The sequence below is a fragment of the Olea europaea genome, chromosome 2, assembly GCF_002742605.1.
Source record: "Olea europaea var. sylvestris chromosome 2, O_europaea_v1, whole genome shotgun sequence".
Classification (NCBI taxonomy): Eukaryota; Viridiplantae; Streptophyta; class Magnoliopsida; order Lamiales; family Oleaceae; genus Olea; species Olea europaea.
This window is the reverse complement of record NC_036238.1, coordinates 12,900,539-12,914,743: the sequence shown is the minus strand read 5'-3', so window position 1 is coordinate 12,914,743 and position 14,205 is coordinate 12,900,539. Positions and strand designations below refer to the sequence as shown.

Here is a 14,205-nt window from a genome sequence, read left to right as displayed (position 1 = left end):
GGGTGGGGTGGGTGGGGTGGGGTGGGAAGAAGAAGACGGTGAACATTTCTTTTATCTTTTTGTTTATTTCTTTTAATTATTTTTTAGGGATAATTGTTTAATGTGATAACTATAAAATTACTATTTTACCCTTTTGAAATTATTAAAAATCGGTCAAACTTAATATTTTTGTCAACTAGCGGTAAATTGGATGTTTTCCATCAATTGGAACCTTATCTGCTACGATTTGAAAGTTTGGAGGTGGCGGCTGCAATGATTGAAATGTTAGAAAAAAGTTTGTCGATATTTGAAAGGTTTGGGACTTTTGCTGCAATTATCCCTTATTTTAATTTGGGTGTCTTGCCAACCCTTTTTTTTTTTCAAGATGATCTTTGGGCTTGTATTAATGTGACTAAAGTTTTACTAGGCTTGTAACATGGCTGCATGCTTGACTTTGACCATGAGATATTCTATAATTTTTTGTGGGTCAGTGCGAGTTAATTGTTCTAATGGTCATTGAACTTAGGTCTTTGTCCTTGATTGGCCACTGAACTTTAAAATGTCAAGTTTTGATAACTGAATTTACGTCCATGTCTTTGATTGGCCACTGAACTTCAAAATATTGAGTTTTAATCACTGAACTTTGAAAAATGTCGAGTTTTGGTCTCTGAACTTAGGTCCATGTTTTCGATTGCTCACTGAAATTTAAAATGTTGAGTTTTGACCACTGAACTTTGAAAAATGTTGTACATTACTCATTGAATTTTGAAAAATATTGTACATTACTCACTGAACTTTGAAAAATGTTGTACGTTATTCACTGTAAATTCGATGTTTTTTTAAGTTCAACAGTTGTTCTAATGAGTAACGTACGACATATTTCAAAGTTCAATGGTCAAAATTCGACATTTTAAATTTCAGTGAGCAATCGAAAACATGGACCTAAGGTTAGTGATCAAAACTCGACATTTTAAAGTTCAGTGACCAATTAAAGACATGAACCTAAGTTCAGTGAACAAAACTAGATATTTTTCAAAGTTCAGTTGTCAAAACTCAACATTTTAAAGTTCAGTGGCCAATAAAAAATATGGACTTAAGTTTAGTGACCATTGGAACAATTAACTCAGTCGGTGCACTAGTCGTTCATCTTAGAGCATGTTTGGATCCTACTTATAAATGGTCCACCGATCTTAAATGTATAAAAAATCCAAATATGTAGGCTTTACAAGATTGGGACTTATTTTTAAGACAAAAGGAGGACAAGCAAGATTCATATTGTCTTTCCTTTTTTGTTTTGTTTTGTTTTGTTTTGTTTTTTTTTATCAATTCAACACATTTACCATACTACCCTTATCAAAATTTACAAAACCATCTTGGAAATTGTACCAAAAAACTTGGCCTGTGAAGGACATTTCAGCCCCCGTTTGAGCCCCATTATTTCTCATTACATTAAGGGCCTATTTGAGCTACATTATTCCCAAAAAAATACATTATTAAATAGTGATTTGACATCATTTCAAACACACATTTTTCAATAAAATAATATTATACGTAGATAAAAAAATTTTCCTTATTTTTTAATCATACATTTCCCATCAATACACTATTCAAGAATGCATTATTACCAAAATAATGTGGCTCAAACACTCACTAAATTAAAATTTTCTCTCTCATACTTTTAACCACACAATTTTCAATAAAATAATATTACATATAAATCAAAAACTTTTCAACCACTCATTTTTCAAAAAAATACTATTCATCTCATTATAATCTACAAATAATGGGGCTCAAACGGCCGCTCATTAAGCTGTCACATTGATTTTCCTTATGAGTTGCCAAGTATGTTAGCTTAGCAAAAAAGAGACTTGTTTTACTTACAAGAGTAGCATATTTTTAAGAAAACTCATCAAACTCTTAGATGTCCCTAAATCCATATTCCTTGAGTTATGGGACTTGAAGCCTGCAATTTGTTCATTTTTTCCTTTAGTCCATTGGATTGGTAAACTAGTTATTTTTCGTTGATTGGACATTAGATTTTTTGTCCCCCTCCTATTTGTTTTTCCATTTTTATGAATAAATACTCTAGGATAGAGGTGATTTGACTAAAACCAAAAGTTCAAAAAAGGAAAATTGACACTTAAATTCACTGCATGACTAGCTTAAGCGTCAAAAAGGTTAGTCTACTAATCGCTATCAAAGTCTCATTTTCTAATGGAAAGGGAAAAAGAAGAAAAAAATGAAAATGATAGAAACAAAAGAAAGAAGAATGCATTAAATTTGGAACATAAAGAGAAATAAGAAAATACTCCAGCCCTCACCTCGTTCCTATGTAGAGGCACAACCCATTTTTCTTCGATTAATGAGATAGGCAATTATTCATTGACACTGATTGTTACTTCCTTCCCAATTGAGAGAAGGTTATTTTCCCTTAGTCTTATGGCTAAGTTAGGCCGTGGTCCATAAAATAACATTTTTTTTCCCAACTACCTCGTAGTATTGTAGGAGGAGCAAACAAAGTCTTGTGGTTTTTAATCGATCTACATAGAACTATTGTAGTTTCTTGCACTCGACGCCCATATAAAGTCTAATCCATTCATATTCAAACGCATTAGATTGCTTTGACATAAAAGTTCAATTACTAGAAAGTCTTCTACTTGTACAATCAAATTAGGAAAATGTTCTTCCTTGTCACGTATCAAATGGACTATAAAAGTTATCACTTCTCATAGAGGTGTAAAGTTGGACCAGCTTGCGCATGCTCAGGATAGCAAGACGCATCTGAACATGGCTCACAGTATTGAGCGAAAAAGTACGAATTACTCGTTACATTGCTTGACTATATTTATGAATTTCATAGATGTTGTACATAATATGTAAAAGATATAAGTACATAATTATAATTTAAAAGGATAAAAATCAGTCAATATATCGATGTAGGAACATCAACCTTACTATATTCGAACCATAGTTTGTCAGTCAAAAATGATGCCAATGATTCGAGGGGAAGCCTCATAGTTTGTGACTTTGTGGAGAGAATTATGATGCAAGTACGACTTAGTTCTGGAATTGGTAAAATCATCTTAAGAGCATATCTAATACTCTTTAAATGTAAGATAATTTCTATTTAAATAGTCAAACCTTGAAATTAAATTTCAATAGATTTTTTATTTAAACTTTTTAAAGCATCTACAAAAGATTTTTTCTTTATACAGACCATCTTGGTCATAATAGAGAATATTTTTAAAGGTTATGCTACAAGTATATTAGAGTGTCAATAACGGTATCCACCCTTCACATGAAAGGGGACCCACTTCGAATGAAATATAATTTATTCAAAATGGGTCTCCCTTCACGCGAGGATGGTGATTACCGTTATGGATACTGCATTATGTATAGTAGCACATTCCTATTTTTAAATTTAAAAAGTAAAGATCTTGATATATCCCAACAAATTCCTTATTTGAATTATCCTTAAAAGCATATCATTGAAATTTGAAACTTACTAAATTCAATGATTATAAACTATAAAGTGTAAATGTTGAGTGGATTTAGTTCTTCAAATTTAGATAGTAGAATACACCCTCTATTTTAAACAGTTAAAATAGAGAGATTATTGAAGATTAATTTTTATGGTTGATTCTCTAAAATAGAAAGTATATTACATTTAAAGAGTTTCTTGAAAATGCTGTTAAAATAGAATGCTATTTGTACCTCATAATGATTGACTTAATCAGTTACAAATCAATGTTCAGATGTTTGTACTACTCAAACAATGTTTAATTTTATTGATCATTGATTTAATTAAAAATGAGAAAAAATAATAAATAATTTAAATAAAGAGTTGGAGAAAGAGAGCTCGTTGAAGTAGATCATTTTTTTTTTCAATTTTTAAATTTAAGAACGCTCTTTATCATATTTAAATATTTTTTAAACTTTTTGAAATTTTTTTTAAGATGTGTACCTAGTTTTAAGCATAAGTGATAGTGTGAGAAAAGTTGAATATATTAATTTAAAGTGATGTCTCAATGAATGATTGGGTAGACAATAAGGTGGATAGCCAATTTTAAACAACAAATCTCAAATCCAACAAAGAATCCCAAGAGGTGCACAGATCGAGAGCTAAGAGTATGTCCTAGAAACCCTTTGAATATGAAATGTGTCTATTTTAAAGAGCGGGCCTTTAAAATCACGCTCCAAAAGACTTTATAAATTAATATTTTATGAATGGTCAAATTCATTCTCTATAATTAAATTTATTCAAAGTATTTCAATCTTTAATATAGGAAAATAATAAAATAATTAAAAAAAGCCAATTAAAATAAAAGATAGAGAAAAATAATAAATATAGTTTGGAAGTAGGAAAATTATATGTTAAATAAAGAGATTGTTGGATTTCTTTAAAATTTTAACTACCTAAATTTATAAATGTTTTTCAAATAATAGAATATGCTCTTTAAAAATAAAAAAAAATTTTGGAGATATTTTAAATATGACGAATTCCCCTTTATTTTTGTTTCAATTTATGTTGGTTATTTTATTTATTTAGTACTCATTAATTTGTTGGACTTGTGAAACTGTAAATAAATGCTGTATTAATTGGGTAGCCGTGCGGATACAGCGTGAGTGGGTTACTTCTATTGCCCGGTTTTTAATTAAAATCATTTTCTCTAGATTTGGGCATAAAGTGGTAGGGGAGGGGCCCTCTTTCGAGAGGGCAGCATGTAGATATGGAGGCTCTGCTCCACGTGAATCTATTGCAAAAGGCAAATTAGCATGTGTCATAAAAGAGTACACGATTATAGACAGTAGGGCACATGAAAACACATTTTATTTTATTTTTATTTTTTTCCTGTCAAGTGGAATTAATGACTTGAAAAAGAGGGTTAGGTCTAGCCAGCTATTTAGCCTTTTTGGATCTGTTACTCGGCAAGTGTATCCTTTTTCGATTAGATATCTATCGATAGTTAACAAATGAGCACCTCAAGAGGTTTCATATCCCAATAGCTGAAACTCCAGACGCAGTTCTATATCCACCAGATGCATGTGAATAAGATCTAGCTACAACCTAAACAATAAAGTCGGGTGTTAATTATAAATCCCGTAGATGACCCAGTTTAGTATATTTACCCAGAACCTATTGAAGCTTACCTTAATAGATAAAAGGAAAAGGGGAAGTTGGGACTGATCGGAGACTCTCCTTCTCAAGTCAATCCTAGGTCAGGATGCGTTTTTCTATGAGCTATTGGGGAGCTACTATCTGCCCTAGATCTTTTCATTGCATTCAAAGGAATGCTTAATCCAATTAGCTACGATAAAAAATAAGATCGTAGTATAGTGGCCATGACATGAAAAATGTTTCACTCCTAGTATAGGCTGAATCATACGTATCATTTCCCATTCTTATTATTCAATAACAAAACATACACAAATTTATGTGAAGGGCCAACACCAACTCGCTTAATGTTGCCCAACACAGAGCTAAATATTTCTAAATTTGTATGCAGTTGACACATCCAACTGCAAAAATGGTAGCTAAACATTTTTTAGCCTATCACTAAGCGAAACTAATTCTTAATCCAAGCACTTAGCCTAATAGCCTTCAAATGCCACTCAGGTGTTATCCTTGTCCCTGATTTTGACCATAGAATGTAGACCAATTTTGACATCAACAGTTTGGACTAAATTCAGTTAGGCAACATTTGTGCATTGTCGAGCATGATTCTACCCAAAACTGAAATTTTCTGCCTTCGACCATCATCGAAAAAATTTCTTTGGAGGCTGTTGAGAAATCCCGTACACCCATAGCAAATGTGCGCGTACTTCCTAGAAATCCCTCTCATATAGTACTATCATCCAAGTAAATGCACAACACGACTTTCGTTCCTATCAGATGTGCACATCGCTCACACATCCGTGCAAGCTCTACACCCAATTTGGTCAAATGTGCCAATCGTACATATCAATGCGATAATGGCTCGTTATCTTGCCAAATGGGCACAATTCCCACACACCGATGCCAATTCATCGACATAGGGCAAGATACTGCCTATACGAAATTTATCATAGTCGTTAAGGGGCTAACAACATGAGACTATAAACTAAGACCATACGCTAGACTACATCATTTTTTATTTCTTACGTGTCTTATTTTCAATTTTCCTCCCTTTTTCATTGAATCTTAAAATAAGCCAAAGATATTCAAAATACAAATTTAATAATTACATTACATTTGAATTGAATGAAATGTTGATAATATTACACATTATTACAATTATATCTTATTCTTAAATTAATATAAATTATTTCTGATTATAGTTTCTCTTCAAAATTTTCTTCAGGATAAAATAAAAAGACTCATTTGACCATTATATTTTTAAATAAGTAAAACATATTATAATGTAAAAATACGATTAAATATTTGATCCTCATTTTAAAGCACATTAATAATAATTTTGAATGAAACCATGATTAAAGACAAGATTTTTGATTAATAAATTGTTAAAAATAAGAATGTGTTGTGAATATAACCACCATTTCAAATATGCAACTAGTATGATACAAATCAAGATAGCAGTTAATATATTAAATGTGTAATATATTTTCTTTAATTTTAAAGTCATTCGTATTCTTTTTACCAGTGAAAGTTCGATATATACTTCATATTAAAGATTCACAGTGTTCTACTAATCTAATTAATCAAAGAAGCATTAATCCATTAAAGAATAAAACCAACCAAAAAACTTAAATCTACTTTATTGACCTTGTACTTTAAAAAAAAAAAAAAAATTACTATTTTATGGAATGAATAAGACACGTGTTATTTTAATTTAATCAAAACAATCAACTTATATCTTTGGTAGATTGCTGATTTTTTGAATATTAACTTAGACTAAGGCCATGTTTGAGCCATATTTTTTTTAAAAATATATTTTTAAACAGTGATTTAACATCATTTCAAACACACATTGTCTTACACATTGGATTATCCGAAAAATAACGTAGCTCAAACAAGGGCTAAATGTATTAAATTTTTGTTCTTACACATTGTCTCATTTAGAATTTTCTTCCTTTACGAGTTGAAATATCCACAACACGTACGTGACATTATTATTATTATGGATCAAAACGTAGAAAATAAAGTCATTTATGATAATATTATTAATATAAATTTCATTGGATTATCCGAAGAGTAACAAAGTATTCAAATGTGTTACATAAAGGGGAAGAATGTAAAAATTTACATGATCCACAAGTCCTTTAACATCAAATTAGCATCACTTTTGAACCTCCACGGAATCAGAGGAAAAAATGTAAAGACAAAAGAATGACAATTTGACGTCAAAGACTAATATTATGTTTGATCGAACTTAAAAGTCATTAAAAATAGCTATTTTCGATCGAAAATAGCCGCTAAAAAATCGAGAATAAGTCAGTATGAGAGGCAAATTTGTGTTCAAAAGTTCCACAGAAATGAGTCCTCAGAAGAAACTTCACTGTCATCGGGCCAACTATCGAGGCTAGGCAACGGTAGAGCCAAAAAATCGTCAAATCCCGGAAATATTCCAAAATCCGATACGTTATTATCCGTATCTATACCCAAAATTTGGTCTAAAAACGCTGAGTCTAAGGGTATATCGGTAATTTCAGTATCCAACTGAGTCGCCTCGTCAGACCCGGATGAATAAGCAGACTCGGAGGACGACAGCGAAGAAGAACACTGTACATGAGAACTGTCAATCTGACCCGGACGGGTCTGCTCTGAATCCGATCGTGCAAACTGTGCCGCCGCTACCTGGATTTCTGCCGGTGTCATCGATCTCCCGTTGACTATCTCGGGCGGATTATCCGGGAAATTAAACTTGGCGTTACTGCCGCGTAGGCAAAACAGCGCCGCGTCGAATGCACGCGCTGCCTTTTCCGCCGTGTCAAAGGAACCTAACCAGATTCTTTCACGACTGTTGGGCAGCCTAATTTCAGATACGTATTTCCCCCACTTCCTCTTCCTCACACCCTTATACTTACAAGATGATGAATCATTCACCTTGTCTAAAATTGATTGCTGCTTCTTTTCATTAACTGATTTCACCATTTTTTTCCTCTTAAACCTTAAACTTTCGGGTAGTTCGAGATTGAGAATTGAGATTGAGAATTGAGAATTGTGTTTTCGTTGGGGAGAAATGGCGGCTTTGCGGTGTATATATATGTGTGTAAAGGTGGAGCGAGGGAAGAGTGAGTGAAAAGTGTACGAGTCAACAGGTGCGCGTTGAGAAGTGACACGTTGGGAGTAAAAAATAATATTTGATATTACGCGTTTGGTTTGATTTAGCGCACATGCCGAATTTGAGTTCCTCGTGGACAATATTTGTGATGGATCCACGAAGGACGAAAGGGACCTTTTTGTCCCCAACTGGTGTGCAATTAACATGTTGTCAATGCTTATTTTTGGCAAAACTATTTCACAATTTTGGCGAATTCTACAAGACATCCACTTCACTTTTTTTGACTTTCCGCTATAGAGAGTCTTGTCGTGCTATTTACAATAGTTGCTAGTAGCAAGGCGGCTAGCAAGTTTTTGTGTATTCACTGAATTACTTTGATATAGGGATCGATACATGTATCAGAATGTTTGTTGTTTCGTTTTAATTTTTTTGATATTATTATTTTGAGGAGAGATTTCCACAGTTGCACAACGAAGAAGTTGATCTTGTCGGATCTATGAAGTGGAGAAGGATTAGATATTATGATGCACGAGTGGTTGGAGAAGGACAAAGATTGGATCCATTAACAAATTTTCTTTAAGTCATAGCACCGATGAAAAGTGAAATTGTACCTTAAGAGAAATGACATGAGATGAGAGGTGTTAGCCATGGAAGTAGAGGAGTGAGATGAATGATTTCCTCTTCCAATTTATGTTCTAATACCATGTTAAAATAAAATCATAAAACAATTGAGAGTTAAATTTACGAGCGAGATAATTATTAAAATCTTGACGTGCCTTTGCTATAGTACCAATCCATCCTAATGATATTGATAATACAACATGATATGTAGGACAGGAATTATAATTGGTCACAACATTATCTCTTACAGTATAACTTGGGAGAAACTAATGTCTCATATTAGTGGGGCCATGTCTATCTAGGATATTTTGAAAATTTGGCATTTTCAATTGTATGAAGGTGTTGAAAAAGAGCAATATTATAAGTACAGATTTTTTTTATAGATTTTTTACAAGAAGATAACTCTCTTCTTATAATTGGCTATTGCTAAAAACAGTTTTTCACAAAAGCAAATCACAGGAAGATAGCTAACTATCTTTTTGTACCAATTCTGTTTAAAAAAATTAGTATTTGCAAATTAATTCGTTGAAAAAATGGCTTGTATGAGTTGTTTTGACATAATTTTGAGTGGATATACACGATCTCCCTACACGAATGTCGAACTGAAATTGGCCTCTTAGAAAGTCCACATTTTATCTTTATTTCCCATGTTTTTTTTCCTCCAATTAAGCTTCCAACTTTTGAAACTCCTAAACTTCAGTGGTTATATCTATTTTAATGAGACGTTAATGGTTGGTTAATGGATGAATTTAACTCACACTTCATGGAATTGAGCCTATAACAGAGCTCGAATTTTTCTCTGTTCCTAATTTTCATTCTTCTCTGTCTACGTATAATTTCCACTTCTTGTCTACCCGAATTTTTCCTTTTTGTCAAAGGTTTTGGTAATAGTTCTAATCAATTTCAGTTTGTCGGAGAGGGATAATTGATTTGAAAGACATTGTGTAATACAGCAATTTTGTTCTCTCTCTTCAGTGATTAGTATATTCTTGCAATTTTTGATTTCCTGTTTTGTTCTTTCTTTAATCAATAAAATATATTATTGTATTTTGCAAAATTTACTACTAAGCTTAAAACCAATTCTAAAAAGAACAAAGACGTGATTATTTCAATCTTCAATAAAGAAATATTATTTGTTTGGTTTTTCATAAATGGCAACTGAATCAAGTCATATGGACGTGGCTACTAAAAATCAGATTATATATAAGCCTACTATAACTTTTTCGATTAATCATGGGAAATAAGAGAAATTCAATGGTTTGAATTTCAAAAGGTAACAACAAAAAAATATTGTATTATCTGATCATTTTGAATCTTGCAATGTTTTTGAGAGGATGCTCCGAAACTCAATGAGAGTAACGGAGATGTCCAAGCTATTAGCACATTTGACGCTTGTAAACATTCTGATTTTTTTGTGCTGCAACTATATCATGAACAATTTAACCGATTTATTATACAACACATATAATACGTGCGATAAAAATGGCTAAGGAGTTGTGAGAGTCTCTAGACTGAAAGTATAAAATCGATTTTGGGGCTAAGAAATTGATTATCGGCCGATTCTTGATTATAAACTGGTGGACTAAAAAATTTTGGTCAATTAAGTACAAGAACTCCAAGTGTTTTTACATAAGATCTTTGTCGAATGGATGATTTTAGTAAAACTATCCAAATAGCTACTATTATTGAGAAGCTACCTTCGACGTGAAAAGATTTCAAGAATTGTTTTAACCACGAGCAAATGGAAATGAACATTGATTAATTATTATGTTTCAAATTGAAGAAGACAACATAAATTCTGAAAAAAGGAGGTTTAATCCACTTGTGGATAAAAGAAATGTTCTAAAATATACAAGAACAAGGATGAGCTATTTGGTGACAAAAGGGCTAAGTTGAAATTGAAAGGTGAAAATTCTAAGTTTCAAGGAAATGTTCTAAAGTATGTCATAAATCTTCGGATCGGAGGTTTATTGCCAAAGAAGAACAACAATAAAGAAGTAAATGTGAATAACTATATGACACATGATGTGTCTGAATGAGCCTCGAGGTTATTATTTATGAAGCAAATTTGGTGGGGTTCAAACACAAAAGTTGTGAATGCGGTCAGACATGTGTGCCCTGATAAAGAGTTGTTCACTTTACTTGAAGTTACTATGAATTGTTAGAAGTTTATGAAAAATTCAGCAATATCTGAAAGCAAGGGTCAAGGCAAGATGATTTTGAAGATGACTTTTGCGAAAGAGCTCACTCTTACCAATGTATTGGATGTGCTAAATTTCGAAAGAATCTAGTGTCAGGGTCACTTCTGAATAAGTACCATTTTCATATTATGTTTCAGTCAAACAATGTTATTTTATTTAAAAATGAAATATTTGTTGACAAGGGTTATGCAATTGATGAGCTATTTAAGCTCAATTAATGGTTGTCAAGCTAAAAATAAATAAAATTAATTTTTTTAGCTTACTTGATTGAGTCTTTTAATTTGTGACATGGTAGAGTAAGATATGTTAGTTATGATACTTAGATTAATTATCTTGAATTACATGCTCGGATTTCATATTGACTCCAAATATAATTGCAAAACTTGTTTTGCAAAATTGACAAGGTCATCATTTTAATTTATTGAAAGAACTTTAATTCACAGTGATGCATATGATTTAAAATTTATACAAACAAGAGGTGACAATAAATACTTCATTACTTTTATAGATGACAATATAAAATATTGTTATTTGTTTTATCTGTTTAAAAGTAAGGACAAAATTATAGAGAAATTTCTTCTTTATAAGAATGATATGCAAGCGCGGCCTTGTCAATTTTTTTCTTTACAAGGACGAAATATAAACATTTGTTCTCTATAAGAAATTTGTTTGCAAGCGCACCAATGTCGAATCAAAATTGGCCATTTAGAAGAATCCATGTTTTTCTCTTTATTTCTTGTATTTGTTATTTTTTTTCTCAAACTGACCTTCCATCTTTTGAAACTCATGAAACTCCAGTGGTTATAGTTATTTTAATAAGACATTAATGGTTGGTTAATGGATGAATTTAACTCAGCCATTCATTTAGATGAATCTATAATAGAGCTTTGTTATTTTTTTTTTGTTCCACGCACGAAATTCCATTCTTATGTGTATGCATATATTTACAGTTCATGTTTACTCGAAAATTTTCTACTTTTTGTCAAAAGTATTGATGATAGTTCTCATTAATTTCTTCGTCAGAGCAGAAACTAAAGTACTAGATTCTACTAGTTTCTTTGTTGTATCCCTCGAGGCAACGTTCAAACGAAAACTTAAGCACTTATGTGAGGGAACAAATATGCTTTAAGGATACTATATTATACATAGGCATCAATTTGCAATTATGTTATCTCTTTTAAGAATATCTTTAAGAGACTATTTAAACATAAGATGCTATCCATTTTAAAGAGTCAACTTTTAAAATCATATTTCAAGGAACTCTTTTAAATTAACATTTTAATTTAAATAATGAGTTTGGCTCTCCAAATACCCACTCTCCATAATTAAATGTATTCTAAATGTTTCAATTTTTAATGTAGGAAAATAATAAAATAATCTAAAGAGAAGCTAGTTAAAATAAAAAATGGAGAAAAATAATAAATATTTTTTGGGAGTACTAAAATTAAGTATTAAATATAAATAATTTATTGTAGTACTTTAAAATTTTAACTCTCTAAATTTATAAATATTCTCTAAATCATAAAATATGCTCTTAAAAAAAATAGAGTACTCTAACTTTCAGCTCTTGTTTCTCTCTCAACAAGAGTCATGAATCTTGTTAGATGACTTGCTGCCGAAATTGAAGTGAGTTTACCTTCTCTGTAGCTTACTTCCCAGAGCCTAAGAAATCAAATACAATAATCTGATTCATAGCAAATTCAATAAAAGATTCAGCTGTCTCAACTGAAACTTGTGTTGAATATATAAGCCCTCAACTTAAACAGATGATAGTAACTAAAAGTGTTTGACAAACAATGGAATGACTGAAATTCTCCTCACCAAATGGAAGAGATAACTTTTGATTAAATAGGCAATAATTACAGTTGTGAAATCATATATAATAGAAAAGAATAAATTACAAATATATAAAATATCCCTACAGCTATACAAGATGATACTGTGGCAAGAATTATGGAGAATCATACGCTTTTTCCTTATCACCCCCTTGCAAGTTGAGCGTGGCAGAAGGATAACGCTGAGCTTGCTTCGAAAAAGAAAGAACTGGGGCTTGGTGACGCCTTTGGTCAATGAGTCAGCAAGCTGCAGATGTGAAGGAACAAATTCAACTTTCAAAGTGCCATTAGCAACAAGTTCACGAACAAAATGGTAGTCGATCGCAATATGTTTTGACCGAGGACGAGTAACTGGATTGACAGCCATAAAGATTGCACTTTGATTGTCTCAAAGAATTTTAGGTGGCGCTAAGGGTGTAACACGAAGGTCCCAAAGTAGTTGAATAATCCAGGCAATATCAGCCATGGCAATAGCTAAGGAGCGATACTTGACTTTAGCACTTGAGCGAGAGACAGTGCTTTGTTTCTTAGAGGACCAAAAGACTAAATTGGCACAAAAAATATAGCATAGCCAGTAGTAGAGCGACGTGTATCAGGACATCCAACCCAATTCACATCAAAGTAGGCAAGAAGATCACGAGTCGACTATTTATGAAGTTGAAGTCCATAATGAGGAGTGCCTTTAACATATCGTAGAACACGTTTGAGAGCACGAAAGTGATCCTCTGTGGGGGCATGCATGAACTGGCAAATGGAATTTATACCGAAGGACAAATCAGGCCTAGTGATAGTCAAGTATTGGAGAGCGCCTGTAAGAGAGTGAAACAAAGTAGGATCGGAGAACATCTTTCCTTGGCTGATGGTTGTTGACCAACAAAAAATGGTGTGGAAATGGGCTTCGCATCAGGCATGGAAGCACATTGCAAAAGATCAAGAGCATACGTCGTTTGACCGAGAAACAAACCCTTCTCATTGGCTTGGACTTCAACGCCGAGAAAATAATGAATATCACCCAAATCCTTCATAGAGAATTCCTTGGAAAGTCGAGTAATAATAGATTGAATCATAGAAGGATTACTTCCAGTGATGACCATATTATCAACATAAAAAAGTAAATAAACAGTCCTAAGTGAAGAGTGATAGACAAATAATGAAGAATCGGCCTGACTGGAGACAAAACCTAATTTAAGCAAAAAGGAGCTAAAACGATGAAACCAAGCTCAAGGAGCTTGTTTAAGCCATAAAGAGCACGTTTCAAGCAACAAACATGTTGAGGAAATTGTGGATTAGTGTAGCCAGGCAGTTGTTCCATGTTTACCTCTTCGTTGAGAAACCCATGAAGAAAGA

General features: G+C 32.3%; 2 protein-coding genes across 2 annotated transcripts; both read right to left on the bottom strand.

Moving 5' to 3' along the window:
- Nucleotides 1-7,135: 7,135 nt before the first annotated feature.
- LOC111411371 (ethylene-responsive transcription factor ERF017-like) lies at nucleotides 7,136-8,179 on the bottom strand. The gene has a single exon (XM_023041911.1). It carries the CDS (start codon nucleotides 8,069-8,071, stop codon nucleotides 7,436-7,438), a length of 636 nt encoding a protein of 211 aa, XP_022897679.1. The 5' UTR covers nucleotides 8,072-8,179; the 3' UTR covers nucleotides 7,136-7,435.
- A 5,067-nt stretch (nucleotides 8,180-13,246) lies between these two features.
- On the bottom strand, nucleotides 13,247-13,952 carry LOC111372542 (uncharacterized mitochondrial protein AtMg00810-like). Its single transcript, XM_022994894.1, has 3 exons — nucleotides 13,778-13,952; nucleotides 13,539-13,667; nucleotides 13,247-13,401 (listed from the first exon to the last, which is right to left on the bottom strand). The coding sequence occupies exons 1-3, from the start codon at nucleotides 13,950-13,952 to the stop codon at nucleotides 13,247-13,249; spliced, it is 459 nt and encodes a 152-aa protein (XP_022850662.1).
- Between the last annotated feature and the right edge of the window lie 253 nt (nucleotides 13,953-14,205).

Coding starts and splice junctions, on each gene's coding strand:
- LOC111372542 (XM_022994894.1), bottom strand. CDS start 13,952: ATGGTCATCACTGGAAGTAATCCTTCTATGATTCAATCTATTATTACT. Junction 13,668..13,777: donor TGCTCTTGATCTTTTGCAAT/GTGCTTCCATGC, acceptor ACTCTCTTACAG/GCGCTCTCCAATACTTGACT. Junction 13,402..13,538: donor TGTTCTACGATATGTTAAAG/GCACTCCTCATT, acceptor GTGCCAATTTAG/TCTTTTGGTCCTCTAAGAAA.
- LOC111411371 (XM_023041911.1), bottom strand. CDS start 8,071: ATGGTGAAATCAGTTAATGAAAAGAAGCAGCAATCAATTTTAGACAAG.